Genomic DNA, 18412 nt, shown 5'->3' on the forward strand with positions numbered 1-18412 from the left:
GAATAACTATTTCTCCAAAACCATTTTACAAGAAATAGAAATTTAGATGTACTCTTAGTATCTGTTAGCTATACAGATTACTTACAAGATCAGCGTATTTCTTGCAGAGAGCTGCCAACTTTTCTTCTGGAGTAGAAAGTGTGTTCAAGGCTTGCATCAATAACAGTACTTCTTTTCCTATGGATGAAAAAAATTAAATACTGAAAAAATCCTATAAAAGCTTTTTCTCTGAAAAGAGTTCTGTATTAATGATGATCTAGAATGTTTTTAATGGCATGTTAGTTTAATAGCTGCATATTGTTTTACTAGATAATGGCAACACAAGTCCCTAAGAAACAAGGAATACATATAAGTAGCTTGCTGTCTGTAGAGTTGTATAACATAGGGTGGTAGTATATTTAATCCAACTGCAGTATGCACAGAGCCTTAGACCACAAGAATTCTTTGACTTTCAGAATTTCTCTTTCAGAAGATAAAAACCAAGAAATATCTGATACACTTTGGAAACCCGAGAGCTAAAATTCAGATTTTGTTATGAAATACAGAGATATACATCAGCTAAACATAAAAAGTGGTCTGATATACAATCATCTTCAGTGTACGTAACCCAAACAATGCAGCATCATAGTCTTTAACAACCAGAAGTTAAACTGATTAGTCTATTTACAATTATTAAACTGAGTAAAATGCAAGAAGTAAAACAATTTGTGACTAGTGGATTAGATTTTTAAAACATTAACATATTAACAGGTGCATGACTTTTTAATATTAATTTCAACCAGTGACCTTTTAAAACACATTCTCCCATTTCCCCCCAACACACATCATGATAAGGATGACAAAATGCCATTTGGCAACAAAACTAACGCTCCTGAGAATGACTCAGAGATTGCCAGGGTAAAATGTGAAGCCATTTTTTAGTGAAACATTAAAACCATCATCTTTTTCAGAACACAGAACTTGCTGTAATTTAGAAGCCAAACCCTAAAACAGCACATACCTAAGGTTTTCTCTTTGTTTTTTTCAGTCTCTGGATCTTGTTGGCCATCAGGTGGCTCAGTACGGGTTTCTTCTCTCCCAGGAGTCTCCTCCCGTGATTCTTGAGTACAGTACGTTGAACCCACTGGCTTTCTATTTTTTGTGATATAATCTTTGTCGTCCAATGCACCTGTACTTTCTATTCCATCACAATTAGACTGCAGATGTTGCAAAGTTGTGTCAGATTCAATGCATTTGCTGTTCACCAACTGAGCCTGGGTATTCATTCCAATTTCGCAAATTCCAGTTTCACCTGTTGTACCAACCATAAACTACAAAAGGGGAAGTAGTAATCAGTTAAGTTACCAAGAAAAATTTACTTGAAGTAAAAAACCTCTACTGTATTTTCAGTATACATAAACAAGAATCCAAAAAGCTACTGTATCATTAAGTTAAACTGCAAACTGTAGTCAATACTTTTGGAAAAATTAATACTGTCTGTATATAAAAAGCAGTTTTGCTTTTCCACTGATAGCAATATGTAAAAATGACCAACTTACCCCCAAATATTTAAGGAGTAATGCAGGCACTACACTTGACAATAATTCTCTCATAACAAAGTAACTTGAAAAATTTAGGTACACAGGACTCCAGCCTGTTTTTTGTGTGTTTTTTTTTTAACTCATGGAGCAGGTGAAGTAGTTACTCCCTGGAGACACTCCTCAACACACACACACACACACACACAGTATGTCACTGAAACATCATCCTGTTAAGGATGAATCAAGCTAAGAATTATCTTCAATGGCTTGTCATTCCAAGAAGTATAGTATTAGAAGAGTTACATGCTAAATTATATTTCCAAGCTAAAGTGTTCCAGTAGCTTTGACTAGAGTATTAAAATAAGGACACAACTGCTCCATTGGTCAAAGTATATGGAATCAAATGAAAAATACTGTCAGACACAGGAAACAGGAGTATTAAGTTAATTTTCAAGTAACACCACTCAAATAGGACCCTCAAAAAAATTTAATAAATCATGAACCAGCCTACACCCTATATTCAAAATGTGATACAATCTAAAAATTACTGAAAATCAGAAAGCCACATTTAATAATTTCAAAAATATGTACACATGCATTAAAAACACAAACTTTCTGACCTTTGCATCCCCAGAGTCAGTTTGAGAAGCTGTTTTTCCCAATTGAGTAAAACAAATCACAATATATATTCTCAAATGCAAGAATACTGAACCCACACTTAGACGGTCCTTAATTACTGGTGAGACTAAAGTACAAAACAGATAAGATGCCATCCTGTATATGCTGCAGGACCAGTAAATGCCAGCAGCAGTTAATGAAGTCTGACAGCTACTTTATGACTTAATTTCAAAGATTAAAGATATTAACATTTCAAATAATAGTTCAAAAATGGAACGAGGAAACATACAGGAGGGAGAGAGGAAAGAGGAGGAAGAAAAAGGACATTTTTATAATTTCAAGTGTTTGAAAATGCTCCTGGAGAATACACAGTGGAACATGAATGTTATGTTTTTTGTAAAATAAAAGTAATAGAGTTAGCAAGACACACTACTAAGCTGATTTAAATTAAAAAGAAACTGATATTAAACTCATGCTACACAGAACATAATTAAAAATATGGAGAAGGAGCAAGAGTATGTGCAATTTCATTTTTAAAGTCATATTTCACCTTTCTGAAAATATTACAGCAGCAAAAAATATCACATACAAATTGGCTCTGGGTTTAGAGTATCAAGACACATTGTCTGTAATTCTGTGGGTAAACAATGCCATCTCTGTAAAATTCATAAAAATCTGCCTCAAACTGATATGAAGTTCAGAAGAATGTCAGCACCTAACTGGAAGGTAAGCTGTAGTTCTCTCTGGTGACTGGTCTATGCTAACTTGAAAGATGTAGTTCTCTTGGTGCCATACTGAAACCTACTATGGACCTCTGGAATTGAACAGAAGGTGGCCACGTCCTTAACAATTGTAAGTCTAAATGCAACTACTCTTACCAGTGAATTCTCTCATCCATGAAAAAAACCAGACATAGTCAGTGTAATCATTTAAGGATAGACAATATCAGAGCCTGAATAGTCTAACCTGTATGCTCTAATCAAGAGCCAGGCCAGTATCTTGGCAAATGAATAGTTGGGACAAAAAATTCCTGCTTTTTATGATCATGCCATTACAACATGTATAACATACTGGCTATTCAAAGGAATCATGATTGTAAAAGTAAATGTTCTTCCAAAACTCTTTAAAATATTTAAGTGAATTTTAGAGATAGAAAGCAAGAGTTTGACAGTAATGAAGTCTATTCTTCACAGCGCAGGTATATCATGGGCAGTAGCAATACAAGTTTCCCCAAACTGTGTCTCAAATATAACTTGACTACCAATTTTAGGGGTGAGAAACCATGGGGTACAACACGATACAGACTAATCAGCATGACATTTGCAAGGGTAAATGTCTCTCCAAGTTATTATAAGGACATGTCTACATGCAGTGCTGCACTGGTATTAACTTATGATGTGACTTTAAACTGATTTTAAAAGGTTTACAAGTTGCAAAATGGGTTGTGAGCTACTCATTTTGGTTTTAAATCAGACTTATTCCAGATTAATTTGATAAGGAACAAGTTTTAAGCTAATTGTCTACACATAGGTTTGCACTTGTTTAAATAATCTGGTGCAAATTTCTCTGTAGAAAAGGCCATTTCCTTTTTTCACAAAAATGAGTAGACTTGTTCAAAGAAACATAAGTTATCATTAACAGTATGCATCCACACATAATTCAACCTCTGCTTCCTTCTCTGTCTTAAGAAAAAATACAATCTTTGGTTTTAATGATATAATATCTGTCACTGTAATATTATGGTAAAGAGCCCTGAAAATGCCTGTAATAAAAAACTCACAGATCCAGCCATCAGCTATAAAACTAGTTAAACCTCAACCACACTTCTCATAGGCCGCATATAGGCATGTTTATTAATAGGATGCAACATACCTTAATAAACCCTTTAACAATTAAGAACAGTTATCTCATCTATGCACATAAACCAAATCAATTTAATCCATTTCTCATCTCAGAGCAAACAGATTTTGACAATTTCAGATCTACAAAATACCTTGTCAGTGGAACCTTAGACTTTGTAACGTCTAATACATTTCTGGACCACTATACTGCTCCTGTGTTCTCCAGGGCTGGGCCAGTGGCAGCTCTTGCGTTGTGTTCCGGGGCTGGGCGTTGTGACCTGGGATCCAGGGTCGCAGCGCCACTCCAGTTTGGCCCTCCACACTGCTGACCATGACAGAGGGGTGGCTGGACCAAACCGGAGTACTGCTGCAATCCAGCACACCTGGTCACATCTGTGTTGTCATCTTAGAGCCAGGCTGTAAACCCAACTTTTATCTTGAATAGCTTTTAAAATATTTCTTGCCCAAAGAGATGGTGAGTGACAGACGCTAGTTGAAATCAAGCCTGAACAGGTGATGTATTTTGGGGAATATCCAAGCCATAGTTTGAGCCTCAGGTTCATGCAAAAACATTAAAATAACATTTTGATGACCTTTTTAAAAATAAAAATAAAAAAATAAATAATAAAGAGACTACTGCATCTTGGGGAACCCCTTGTTCAAATGGCCTCAAATTTTTGGACCACTAACCCTATCTCAGGCCCCCAGGAGGCATAACAAATCAAGACAATCGGAGTAAACCCGTGGATTTCAGAGCACTTAGAAAAATTAACTTGTAAATGGTAATGTAGTCTCAGCCTTAATTATAGTGATGCTTCTGCTCCCCCATAATTGTAGACATTCACTGAGTGTGTTCTTCAACATGATCTAAGTAATGAAGATCACAGTGTGCACATATCAAACTACAGGGCACACACACAACTTGGGCAACTGTAAGTAAGGCTACAAATTTGTTGTGGCGGGGGGAAAGTCATGGATAATGTGATTTCCCTTTTGTCCGTGGTTTACACCACAGCGGCAGCTCTTATCCTGCAGGGATGGCCCTGGATTCCCACTAAATCATATGCACACATGCAGCGGGACTGGAATTCTGTTGCAAGCCAGAGTATTTGCATGCAGCCTGATGTCTGAGTAAGAGGGTCATTCAAGGTGAAATGCTGTGACCGTTGACCTGAGCAGCACCTATACACTACAAATCTAAGTCCTGGCCTCAGCAACTCTTTCCGAATATATGTTATGCACATTAATTGTCCTCTGCCTGCATACTCTAGAGGGAATCCTTCTTGAAGTTTTGCCTTGGCAGCAAAATTTCTGTTTTAAGAGCTAATATTTCAAATTTCTCAATCTAATGCACAGTCAGATTTTACTTTAAAAAGGAATTTATTTTATTTTATTTATAGGAAAAAAAGTGTTCATTAAAGAGGGAAAATGAAAGACTAGTGGCTGCTTACTAGACAGTAATGTAATGACATGCTTCTAACCCATTTCCTAAACAGTGGGACTGAGTGTGATCAAAGAAAATAAGTAGTTACAACTCTCATGAATGCCAGCATAATCAAAGGGCATCAGGAAATGCATCCGGAGACCCCTATTCTAAGAACTGGCATTCGTTCATATAGACTTATCACAAAAGATACAGTAAACAACTTCAACTTTCTATGTTTGTTCAATCTACATAAACCAAGTATTTACACTTTTATTCACCCCTCAAAGTGCTGCAGTTTTTGTGAAAAAGGAAATCTCTTTTTTCAGAAGTCTGCATGTGACTAAAAGGTGATGACCTTTTCTTTCAGTAATCCATGCCTGTCTCAACTGGAGACTGGATTACTGAACTGTCTTCTACATGGGTATTCTCCAAAGGTGATTTGGAAATTTCACTAAGTGCAGAATATGGCATACCAGATGTTTAGCAATGCTTCTCACAGAAAACACATTACCCAGTTATTTGCACTGGCTTTCTGAGAATGGCCCCACAGATCTTCCCCACTGTTGGTCCAACAGAGCCAGAACCCAAAAACATTTAGGACATACTTCTTTCAAGTTTTATTATCTCAGTCTGTGAGGGTGACAGATTAAGAAAGAGATGCAGAAGATATTTGTTAGAAAAATCTCAAGAGAAGCTCACAATTAACCTGCAAGATCTGCAAAAGTTTTTGTTGTATGTTTGTCTAGAGCAATGAATAGCCACCTATTTAAAAATAAAAATAAGTAAAAATGAAAACAAGAGTGAAATTGGCTAGTTTGCTTTGAGTGCCAAGCTGATGAGCAACAAACAAATGGTAAAAGATCCCTTCACCTTAAAGTGCTTTGCAAGCTCTCTAGACACAATCATTTCAGATACCTGATATGCAACACTTCCAACAGCATGTTGTCTAATAAATGCTAAGTCAGTACAAAGGCAGAAGTACCATCTACTGAAATTACCATTATCAAATCCCAGGTCTCATCACCAGCTTCCAACTAGATTTGTATCAGAGGGTAGCCGTGTTAGTCTGGATCTGTAAAAGCAGCAAAGAATCCTGTGGCACCTTATAGACTAACAGACGTTTTGGAGCATGAGCTTTCGTGGGTGAATACCCACTTCCTCAGATGCATGTAATGGAAATATCCAGGGGCAGGTATATATATATGTGTGCTAGCAAGCAAGCTAGATTTGATGCTTCTAGGTTTAAGATCTGACAGGATCAATCCAAGGTGGCATGCTTGCATGGATTAAGAAAGTTTTCAATAAGAGGAGATACATAAAATGAATAGTATGGAGAAGGCATACTCTGCCCCATACAAGCAAAAGGGAATTGATGAAGTTAAAAGGCAAAAGTTTAAGAAAGAATAAGAGGAAATCTCTCTCTTTACACATTGAGCTGTGAAACTCATTACTGGCAAGACAAACAGCTTAGTGTTTAAAGAAAAACTGACTTTTTTAAAATAAGACTTATCTCCAGGTTAATTGGCCAGGATAAAGAGTTGTGCTTAAGGACATATGATAATCACTGACTGAAGTCAGAAAGCAACTTCCCGTCTGGTCACCCCAAAGCTTCCAGTCACTGCTCTCTAAACTTCTGAATTAATCAAGGAAAGGGTATGTATCAGATGATGAAAATTAGCCTTCACAGTGCACTTCCCCACTTTCCTCAGAGTTATCATTTCAGGCTATCTACAGGCTTAAGATGGCATCACTGCTACTCATTCACATTTTAACTTAGATTCTCAAACACAACTGTATTGCAATCTAAAACACTGGCACTGAACAAATGGCTGCTTAAGTGCCCGAGTCCACACGACTCTGCATGTAAGAAATTATACAGAAACCATATAAAACAGAAGGATGTCTGAAAGCTTAGGACTGATTGCTGAATAGAATACAGTTTGCAGCAACTACATTGTTTATAGTCAAACTAAAATCTGATCTACTCTAAACTGTAACACAAAAGTCACAGGACATGGCTGTAATACTGCTTATCTGACCAGATTATAACAACATACTTAAAAGTTATAGTTTAGTCAGGACCTACCTGTATCTTTGCATTTAGTTTAACATCACAGATTGCCCCAAAATACTGAGACACTAGCTACCATCACACATCTCAAAAAATCTCTCTTCACAGTCAAGCGCTTGCAATTACCATACCCTCTCAAACCAAGTCTTTTTGGGGAAGGAGCCTGAGGGGTTGCACAAAACACAGACAACCTGGTGCTTTGATAACCAAAAGAGATTGATAGTTCCTCTGCAACTGCTCTCAAAACCTAGGAGACTAACTTATCAAAACCTGACAAATGCAGTCTCAACCCCAGAGGAAAGGCCAGGACCCAAACTGGAACTTACTCAAGATGTCCATGTCCAAAAGTGAGGTAGTATCACATCTGGAAAATAGGAGTCAGTGAGCTGTGATGGTTACTATTTATCATCACAGAAGAGTTTGAAGTATGTGCCAAAGACTGAACCTCTGGTACTGTTCAAGGTATACAGAATCACTTCTGGATACCTTTATGCTGATACACCAGTCAAAAGACAAGCGTACCATATTAGTTCAGCCGCTCCTTTGAAGGAATGTTTGACTTATTTTGCTCATTTGACAATCCTGTCTTTAATCCTGCCACACTTGCATTACTTTATGACTATACAAGAGCCTTGTCCTCACTAGGAAAAAAAGGTGTTTTTATCACGTGTCAGCTAATGCATTAAAATCCTAGTGTGGACAAGACAGTTCATAGTTTTCACTCGTTAGATGGTTGCAGTAAACCCTTGCCATCCCTTCCTCTCTCATGTTTACCTCACCCTGATAACATGTGAAAACTATGCCTTGCCCACACTAGGATTTTAAATATATGATAAAAAACAATTTTTCCTATTGTGGACACACCCAGAAAGACTTAGTTGCATAGTACATATTCCTGCAGGAGTCACCTAGTTCCACAATCATTTTGGCAATATTGACTGTAACTTTTCCATAAAAAGTCATGGGTCAGATATCATAAAAATTAAGTTGGGCATTTATGACAGGTGTTTCTTCATCATGTGATATTACAACATCAACTAATGTCCTTGTGACATTAGTTTATTGTAGCTCTTTTCAGAATGCTCTCATTAGGGCTGCTCTATTGCTTGCAGCAGCTCAAGGCTCAATGGTATGATCACATTATTATGCACAATTTTTTAAGAAAACCAACACAGACTATGACGTGACTGATTGTGATAGCATGCAACACTGAACTTAAAAAAAAAAAGATACAACATAAATACATTGGTCCTTTTACTACTTTCTTCAATTATTAAATGTGAAATTTTAAAATTCCATTCTATGCTCTCTATAGTATTTACTTTGTGCATGTGTCAGGTTTGACAATGAATATCAATGATAGTTTCCCTTTCAGGTTCTTTGCAAGGTTTGGGTTTCCAACACCGCAGGAGAAAGTTAAGAACAGTTTTCAACTGATTTTCTTTTAACTAGACATTTCTTTTGATCTTTGCAGAAGTTTGTTTTGAGACAAATTTAAGTTTACAGTACTCCTTTAAAAACCAGTGCTGATGATCTTGGCCACATTCAAGGCCTGCTTCTTGAGCCTTGTTCAGACAAGTACGTACACTCACACACCTCTTGGGTTTAAGGATCATACTATTCCTTGAAAGCCTACTAAATAGTAGGTTTGTTTTTTTTTTCCTTTGATGTGCCTTGCGGTACGAAACTCAGCTGAAACTGAAATCCATCTAATTTTTATTCACTCTTAAAAACACCTTCAACCATGATTTGCAAAAAGGAGGTGTGCTAAATTGCTTCTTTATGTTGCATAAAGACCTGAAAGGTAGTTCTTCCTACTCTCTTCCCCACACTCCACTGTTCTCACAGTTTTTACATTACAAATATCACCAATATCAAATGTTTGCAGAAGATTTCTCTGGAGGACCCGGAGAGCTTCAACTGGAACTCTCTCAGACTTTAACTGAATTAAAAACAAAGTGTTGAATGTTTAACAAACCAATCTTCTGTTTAACTCAAATGCCTGTGACAGGTGTTCAAAAAAACAAACAAACAAAAACAGTTTTAAACTGTGACTCACTTTCCCTCAATCAGATTTCACTTCCTTAATACTAAAATCCTACTAGTTCTCCGGTCATCCACAGTATCTCTCTCAAAGACAGGGTAGACAAGATCTGAGTTTCTAATGTAAAAAAGTGACAGCCTATTTTAAAAAAAAGTTTGAGGCCTTATTTACACAAAAAAGATTGTATCAAATTTTTCCCCATTTGTTTTGCTTTCCAACTGTTGTTTAAAACTACTATTTGCCCAATATCTCTTGCTCTACCTTTCAGTTCTTTAATCAAATTTGATTCCTTTGTTTGGCTGTATGCTCTTATTTTAAGAGGAAGGAAATATTATTATGCAAGTTGCTTTTAAAAATTGTTATTAACATTCTGAATGCTTTGGTAAGGGGCACTATTTAAAAATAAAGGTAACTATAAGAGACAGCGTTCACTGGGGTAGTAGAAACCAGGATGTTACAGAAAGAATGGCTTGTGATTCTTGCAAGGAATAGTTTCACTGCCTCTTGAGGACTTTCCATTGGCCAAAACAGAAAACTTTGCACCTTGGAAAGTTACCTTTCCTACTACAGGTAACATGCCATGACAGACACTAGAAAACCTATATGACTATGACATGAGATACTGGAGCAGAAAAGTAGTGAGAATATACCTATATCAACAGCTGTACACCTCTACCTCGATATAACGCTGTCTTTGAGACACAAAAACATCTTACCCCGTTATAGGTGAAACCGTGTTATACTGAACTTGCTTTGATCCACCCAAGTACGCAACCCCCCCCTCAGAGCACTGCTTTACCGCATTATATCCAAATTTGTGTTATATTGGGTGGCATTATAACAAGGTAACGGTGTATTACACTCAATAGCATATATACAAATGGCATCAGGGCACATTTTAAGATAGAGTACTGTAAGGATAGAGTGCTGTCCACAAACAAGTGTGTTTTTATAAGTCCACACAAGAGAAATATTATGGCTTTCTTGCAAGAAATAGAAACAAGGACTACTGTAAATCCACTGAGCTATAATACCACTCTTAGTAAGATTTTATTAAGAATGTTGCCTTTTTTGGTTTAGAAGATATGGAAAATTAAACTATTAACATTACCTTTGATTCATATTATATAAAAAATGTCCACTTTCCCTGTACAAACAAAAATAGGATCAGGCAACACCACCTTTACTCATGCACTTCAATGGGACTACTCACACAAGCAAGACTGGCAGGGTTAGGAGCATTCTATACTGGATCAGTTCTACTACTATATTGAGAAAATTAAAACAAATAGTACAAAAATGAGAAATGGGCAAAGGTCATCCTACCCTGTAACAAGTATTCTACAACTACAATACATATACAGCCCCTATCCACCCCTTGCTGAAACGACCACGTGATCCATTAGATGCCAATATTAGCTCCTATTAAAGCTTGCCCAGCTATTCCCCAGGACAGCGCGGGTGCGGGGGGACGGGGACGCATCACCCCAGGGGTAAGTGCCACGAACTGACCAGCCTGAAGCGACAGGCCCACGGGCTCTCTGGGGTGCCAGGCGCGGAGCCCTACGAGCGGGACCCCAGCCAGGCAGGTGGCCTGGGAGGCCTGTAGCGCGTGCGGAGCGCGCTCTGGGTCGTGCCGCAGCCCCCCGGGAGCCACTGCAGAGCCCGCCGCAGCCAACCCCCTTCCCCGTCACACGCGCAGCTCCCGCGCTCCCTCCCTCCCACCCACCCACCCACCGCGGGAGCCGGGATCTCCGAGGCTGTGCCCGGGAGGCTCTGGCCGCGGACTGGCCCCCGGCCCGGCCGGGCTCGAGCCGTGGGCTGGGGGCAGTTGCCCCCCCCGGGAGCGGAGCCCATCGCGAGGCTGGGGCTGAGGCGCTGCCTCGCACGCCAGAGCCGCCCGCACCAGCCACTCTCCGGGCGCGCGGCGCCGCGTGCGGCGGTGGACGCGCCAGCTAGTGGGGAGAGCCCGACAACGCGCGCGCCGGGCCGTTACCTCAGGGCTGCCCCGCGCTGCCGCCACCGCCGCCTCCTCCCGGTGCCCCAGGCTATGACGCCGGCTCCGTCCGGACCCTACAGTGCTGTTGCTACTGCCCCCGCCGCGCGCTGGTTCGGCTCCGCGCGTCGCCATGATGTGACGGCAGCATCCAAACAAGCAGCCCGTCGTCGCCGTCCGAACCAGACACACCGGAAGCGCTTGTGCCGGCCCCCCCCCCCGCAGCCAATCACCGCGCAGCTCTCCCAGTCACGTGATGTACACTTTTTCCACCAGGGACCCGGGCGGTCGGGGACCCTCAGCGCGCCTCCCGCCAGCCCGGAGATGCAGACTGCTATTCCCAGCATGCTGTGCGGATGACGCAGCTCGCCAGTCCCATCAGACTCTCACTTTGGATCAGCAGGAGCAGAGCATGCTGGGAGCTGTCGTGCAATTCCCCCTCCCACCCGCGCGGGACAGTGGGCGGTGTAGTCTGCGTGCGACTCTGGCGGCAGAACTTCCTGGAGCGAGAGATGCAGCCCCCCGAGGTGGGGTCCGCAGCGCTATGGCAACGCCGCCACGAAGGGGCGGGAGAGCGGCGCGCGCTCAGGCCGTGGAGCTCAGCGATGTGAAACCGGCCCGCGAACCCGCGGCGCTGGAGGTGACTGTGCAGGGGCCCCAGGGACCCTTATAGGCGCGGGTCGGCCGGAGAGGGGGATCCTTGCCCAAGGCGTGTGAGGGCTGCGGGCCGCGCCAAGCCGGCGACCGCCCTTGCGCCCAAGGCCAGAGAAGCGGCTGCGCCTGGGGCACATGGCCGCCTGGCCAAGCAGCAGCAACACTTCTTTTCTTGGCGCTCACCGAGTGCTGGAAAGCGAGGGGAAACTGCAGGTGCCCTGACGGGCGGGTCAGGAGGCACGGTTACCGGTGAAACCTGATATTTGTTCCTGAAGTAGAGAAACGGGGCCGACCTATAGCCAAAGTGATAAAACTTTTAATTAAAACTACACCGCCGGGATTTAGGCCATTGGTGGACGATGCGGGTACAGCTATAGCACTATAACACAGCGTATAGACACAGCCGCCAGCAACAGACGCTGTTTGTCGGAGGACCACCACCGGTATACCCCTGCATCACGTGATGGCACAGAAGTTGACAGAAGCATTTGTGAACCACTGCAACTTTGACTCTGACTACACTACAGTGCTTACAAGCACAGCAGCTATGCCGGGGTAGCGCTGCTAGCCTAGATGCTCTTAGGCAGGGGCTCTCAACCTTTCTAGGCTATGTAGCCTTTTCAGGAGTCTGGTGTTAGGTACCCCCAAGTTTCACCTCACCTAAAGACTGTTTGCTTACAAAATAAGACATTAAAATACAAAAGGGGCACAGCACACTTACTGAAAAACTGCTCTTGTTCTCACTTTTTCATATTATAAGGTAAATCAATTGGAATATATACTTGCATTTCAGTCTATACTATACAGAGCAGTTTGAACCAGTCATGGTATGAAATTTTAGCTTATACTGACTTTGCTAGTGCTTAGCCATTGTAAAACTAGGCAACTATCTGGCTGAATTGATGTACCCCATGGAAGACCTCTGTGTACCCTAAGGGATATATGTAGCCCTGCTCGAGAGCCACTGCTCTAAGCTGATGGGAGAACTCTCCCATCAGCTTAATTACACCAACCCCTGCAAGCTGTAGCTATGCTGACATCGTGCTGTCCACACTGGTGCTTAGGTCAGTGTAATTTATCTCACTCAGGGCATGGCTTATTTACTTCTCTGAGCAACATAACATATACCTACCTAATCTGTAGTGTAGACATAGCCTAAGGCTATGGAAACTTACATCACTAAAATTGGTGTAAAGCAGTTTAGTTTGTCTTTGTATCTGCTCTGCCATAAACCCAATTTACATCACTTTAAGTGCCCACGTAAAGTTGCAGCACTTTAAATCAGTGCAACATCACACCTTTAGTTAAGGTAATACAACTTTACAAGTAGGACAAATGAGGGAACGTAACAGGGGCCCCAGCTAAGAATGAACGTCTGACTTACCTTCTGCCTACAAGCAGACATTACTGCTTGTTTAGGTGAGCTGTGGTGAATTGAGGATGCTACAATTCCTGCTCTGCAGAATGGCAGTTCTAGTACCAATAGAGTGCTCTGGCCTAAGAGATGCAGGAGTTTCAAGTAAGGTAGAAAAGACTTCAGCAAGAAGCTCAAGACCAAATATAAAGATTTAATTATTGGTGGGAAATTATGCCCCATTCGTATGCCCCTCTTTTTTTGCCCTGTATTTGTGTGTATTAACTCTCATTTAAGTATTTTATTTGCTCTTGTTCTAGAGCAGTGGTTCCCAACCTTTTCATCTGGCGGGCGCCAGACAAAGGACTGTGGCGCCGGTTGAACACCCGTCAAAATGCTGCTGAATTTCTGCGACAATGCCTCTTGGTGACGTTGCTTGTCAGCGGCAAGCAGCGTCATCGAGAGGCGTTGCCGCTGAAATGCTGCAGAAATTCGGCAGCATTTCGGCGGATGCTCAACCGTCGACCAGGACGTGGGCACATTTAGATGCCCGCCCGCGGGCACTGCGTTGGGGACCCCTGCTCTAGAGCATCACTTTGAAAACTAAGAATTAGCCAACTCTGCTGTTTGGTTTGCGACATGTAAGAAAAATACTTCTAAGAGTCACCACATCCCACTGCAGTGTTTGTGGTTAGGGTGACCTGATTTTCATAGAGAAAAAACTATGACATCTATCACAAGGATGAGGCTATGCAGGGCAATTTTTCTGGGAATGACACTTCAGTGTATATAGCAAGATTAAAAGGCTGCTCTCATCTCGATCAAACAATCCCCTTCTCTGTTGCTTTGTGCCCCTATGATTCAACTCTACTTTCAAGAGGGCTAGATGAATGATTAATGGGAAGAAACCATGGACAGATGATAGATAATACGTTGTGCGAAGAGGCAAACATGCATTCTTTGAAACAGTCATCAATTTCCCACCTCAGGTGGCCAGTGTGGAGGGGGTTACAACATTTTTTTTTTTTTTAACTGACAAATGCCTGCACAGGCCTTGAAAATACAAACAATGCTGTTTCACAGGGAGATATGACTTACCCTATTCATACTACACAAAATCATATTATGTTACTAAAGGACGTAACATCCAATACAGGGTGGCAGCTTATCTTTGTAGAAGTTATTCGTATAGGGTAGCATCTACTTAGAAGCATGGGATAAAATCCTACGGTATCTGAACGTGTTATAGGGACACTATTGTGGAGGAGAGAGGAAAAAGCATGATCAGATCTGTGAGACAATAAAGGGACAGGTTTCTGTCGTGTGATAGCAGCAGAGGTAAAGATACAAAACAAGTTCTCACTTGTGGCTAGGTGAGAAGGCCTATGGGAGGCAGAAAGGATCCAAAGGTCCTGACCCTCTCCTCTTCAGTGTAGGACAGGCAACAGTTTCCCTGCCACAGGAATGGAACACAGTTTGTATGTTAATATTTACCAATGTTTATATTACTACTGTGCCCTTCTATAAAGCATCTCAGGCTTATAGCAATATATTAAACATCACTCCTTACTCATGGAATAGGGAAGTATTATCCCTATTTAACAGATGAGGAGACTCAAATACAGAGAGGGTAAATAACTTCTAACTGAGCTAGGAAGAGAAATCCCACATCCAGTCAGGTGCTCTAGCCACCAGATTTTCCCTCCCCAGCTACTTTACACTTGTAAAGATGATCTTCACTGAGAGTAAGTCAATAAGCTTTGAATTGCTTTCAGTAATGTTAAGGCTTGGGTCCATAAGAAAGTTATTTGCTAGCCTTAATGGCTAATTTAAAGGCTTATAAAAAGTGTTCTAGATCGTCATAAAAATCATATAATCGTGACTCAACTTAATATCAACTTTCTTTCAAACAAAGGGGTCTAGTTCTTTTACCAGTATATGGAGAACTTGTACATATGCAGTTGTATATTGATGGAAAAATAGGCCTCTTCCCCAGCTGGTTCTGAATTTCGATGCTCCAAGTGGCCTTATGCTGCTGGCCCTTCTCTGGAACAGGAAGTCCTTCCTCCATTTTCTGCTGCCACTTCAAGTGTGGGACAGAGCCCTGGGAAACCCTCATTTTGTGGTGTGCCAAGGGCCTAGATTCCATTAAATTGGCCCTGGCACTATGTTAACAAGTACACAACAATTAAGAATATTTCTTGCACTCTCCCCAAACCATAATAAAAATGAACAGGTTCTTTCTGAAGGGGAGGGAAAAACCAATTCAACTCTGAACTACGGAGGGGGGTTGGAAAAGGAAGCCCTCTCCCCTACAGTTGGTGCTGGCTAGCCTGCCTTTATTTTTATTAAAGTAAAAGCTTAACCATAAGACCAACTGCATTGTGTTAGGGTGCCAGAAACAGATTAGTACTTACCAGTGCAGTAGGAGTCTGAAGAGACCATTCCAGCAACAGAATTTTCCTCAGACAATAAACAGATTAAAAAATATTTTCAACTGCAGTGATTTTTACAATTCTGGCACTCTACTTTTTGTTAATGCCAGTGGTAAGGACCAGCATAATTACTATATGAAAAAAAAATGTCTTGGTAACAACACATGTGAAGGATTAGTGCTAGTGAGGAAGGTTGAGGCAGGCATAATGAGAACAGATACTATCATTTTCCACAGTCAGTCATAGGCCTTGTGTGCAAAGGCCATCTACCTGTCATGCCACACTTCATAGTACTCTGAAGTGCACAAATTTGAACTAGGATGAGAAAACTACCATAAATATTTCACTGGAAATCATATCTCCAGCAGGAAAAGCTATTCTTTTACCTCCCATTCGACTCTCTTTTTGTAGGCTACTTTCCTTTAAAAATTAGTGTGCTTGCAAAGATCCTGACTGACAATACTGGAAACTGAAATGCCATTTATGAGAGTAGGTCTGAGCACATGCAGTATAAATGCAAATTTGCATTTGCAAATTATACCTGAATGGTAATATACAGTCACAAACTTCTGATAAGATGGCCATTGGATGATGGGTTATGTAACAATAGACTAGGACTAGTCAACTTGGCACTAGACAAACCTTAACTTGGGTCCAAAAGGTGAATAGATAGTGACTGAATGATGCGAGAACTTTCAGTCACTATCTACTCAATTCATATAACTGATTTAAAGGTGAAAGTCTCCATAACCTCTTTTGCATTTCTTAAGTTTTAAAAGAGCAAAGGTTGTCACAGATTAACAGAAATGCTGAACTGTTCAAGTTACTTAAAGCTTAATGATTTTCAAAGGTTACTGTTTCAGTGAAGAGTGAAGAATAAAAAATGAACTCAATCTAAAACTACATATTCTTGGCTGCAGCATTAGGTAGAAGTGTTCTCTGAAAACTTATCTCCCCCAGGAGTTGTGTAGCTCTCAGATCTAAGCCAAGTTTTGCAATGCAAAATTACAACAGGAATAGATAAAGATTGAATACTGGAGGAAATCAATGGGAGTCTTGTTTCAAAATAAAAGAAAGTTCTCTCCGGATGGTTTGTTTTAAATAGCATTGTATAATGTGCATTCTCGTTCCTTGTGTGGATTTTAAGTCTGCTAAAATGTCTAGTGTGAGGTATTAATTAGTAGAGACAATAGCCAATTAAAAAAAGTATTTAAATCTTGATTTCCTAATTCCATATTTAGGCACCTGCATTAATGGTCTGATTTTCAAAGCACAGGACACCCACCAAATCTCATGGAACTCATTACTTGTTACAAGAAAAACAGCCCTGCAAATCTTCTAAGAGCCACAAAGCAGAGAGTATTGGGGCTGGGATTCCTTCACAACTTGATGTAAATGGAGTTGCTTCAGTAAGTTTTCACGCATCATTCAGAGTGCTATGGTTGTATTTAAAACAAGGTACGAAAATTCAAGAAAACAACCATTTGAAAGCTAAATAATATTTATTTTACTTATAACCTTCTAACTGCAAGGCAGTCTGGAAATACTTAGGTTAAGGCTTAACACCAATCTTAGTTTTGTCCTTTTGTGATCACCATCTCTGACCTCACTTTCATCTAAAAGCCACAGACATCCTTCATTCCAAAGAAAATGATGTGTGACCCCTTCTCTAGCTGAAAATCAGACCCTCTATTGTCTGCATGGCACAGATCAGAGATCATAACTTCTCATGTATCTTCCACATATTGACCACTCAAGTACATGCAAAGTAAATGCACATTGAAGGGACAAATTTATACTACTCAAGACACTTTATAGGGTTCTAAATTAACTGTATTAACTCAAGAAAGTGACCTGATGTCTTTGTGGACAGTTCAATGAACACACTGGGAAGCTGCAATCAGAAAAGCAAGCAAGATGTTAGAATAAGACAGTTACTCACTGTTGTAACTGTTGTTCTTCGAGATGTGTTGCTCATATCCATTCGTTAGGTGTGCGCGCCGTGCGTGCACGCTCGTCTAAAGATTTTTACCCTAGCAAACCCGGTGGGTCAGCTGGGTCGTTCCCTGGAGTGGCGCCGCTATGGCGCCGGATATATACCCCTGCTGACCTAACCGCTCCTCAGTTCCTTCTTGCCAGATACGCCGACAGTGGGGAAGGAGGGCGGGTTTGGAATGGATATGAGCAACACATCTCGAAGAACAACAGTTACAAACGTGAGTAACCGTCTTTTCTTCTTTGAGTGATTGTTCATATCCATTCCAGTTAGGTGATTCCCAAGCCTTACCTAGGCAGTAGGGTTGGAGTGAGATGTCGCAGAGTGTAAAACTGCGGAGCCAAAGGATGCGTCATCCCTAGACTGCTGAACGAGGGCATAGTGAGAGGCGAAGGTATGGACCGAGGACCAGGTAGTTGTGCGACAAATCTCATGAATGGGTACGTGAGCGAGAAAA

At 41.1% G+C, this 18412-nt stretch overlaps 1 protein-coding gene across 1 annotated transcript in view; it reads right to left on the reverse strand.

Moving 5' to 3' along the window:
* Positions 1-12000, reverse strand: part of TXLNG (taxilin gamma) — a 39635-nt gene extending 27635 nt beyond the window's left edge. Inside the window, exons 1-3 of the mRNA XM_050964014.1 lie at positions 11517-12000; positions 1001-1310; positions 86-177 (exon numbers count right to left, since the gene is read on the reverse strand). Coding sequence (XP_050819971.1) covers positions 86-177; positions 1001-1310; positions 11517-11651 — 537 coding nt within the window. The 5' untranslated portion in view covers positions 11652-12000. The remainder of the gene's footprint in view (positions 1-85; positions 178-1000; positions 1311-11516) is intronic.
* Between the last annotated feature and the right edge of the window lie 6412 nt (positions 12001-18412).

Source organism: Gopherus flavomarginatus, chromosome 1 (genome assembly GCF_025201925.1).
Source record: "Gopherus flavomarginatus isolate rGopFla2 chromosome 1, rGopFla2.mat.asm, whole genome shotgun sequence".
NCBI lineage: Eukaryota > Metazoa > Chordata > Testudines > Testudinidae > Gopherus > Gopherus flavomarginatus.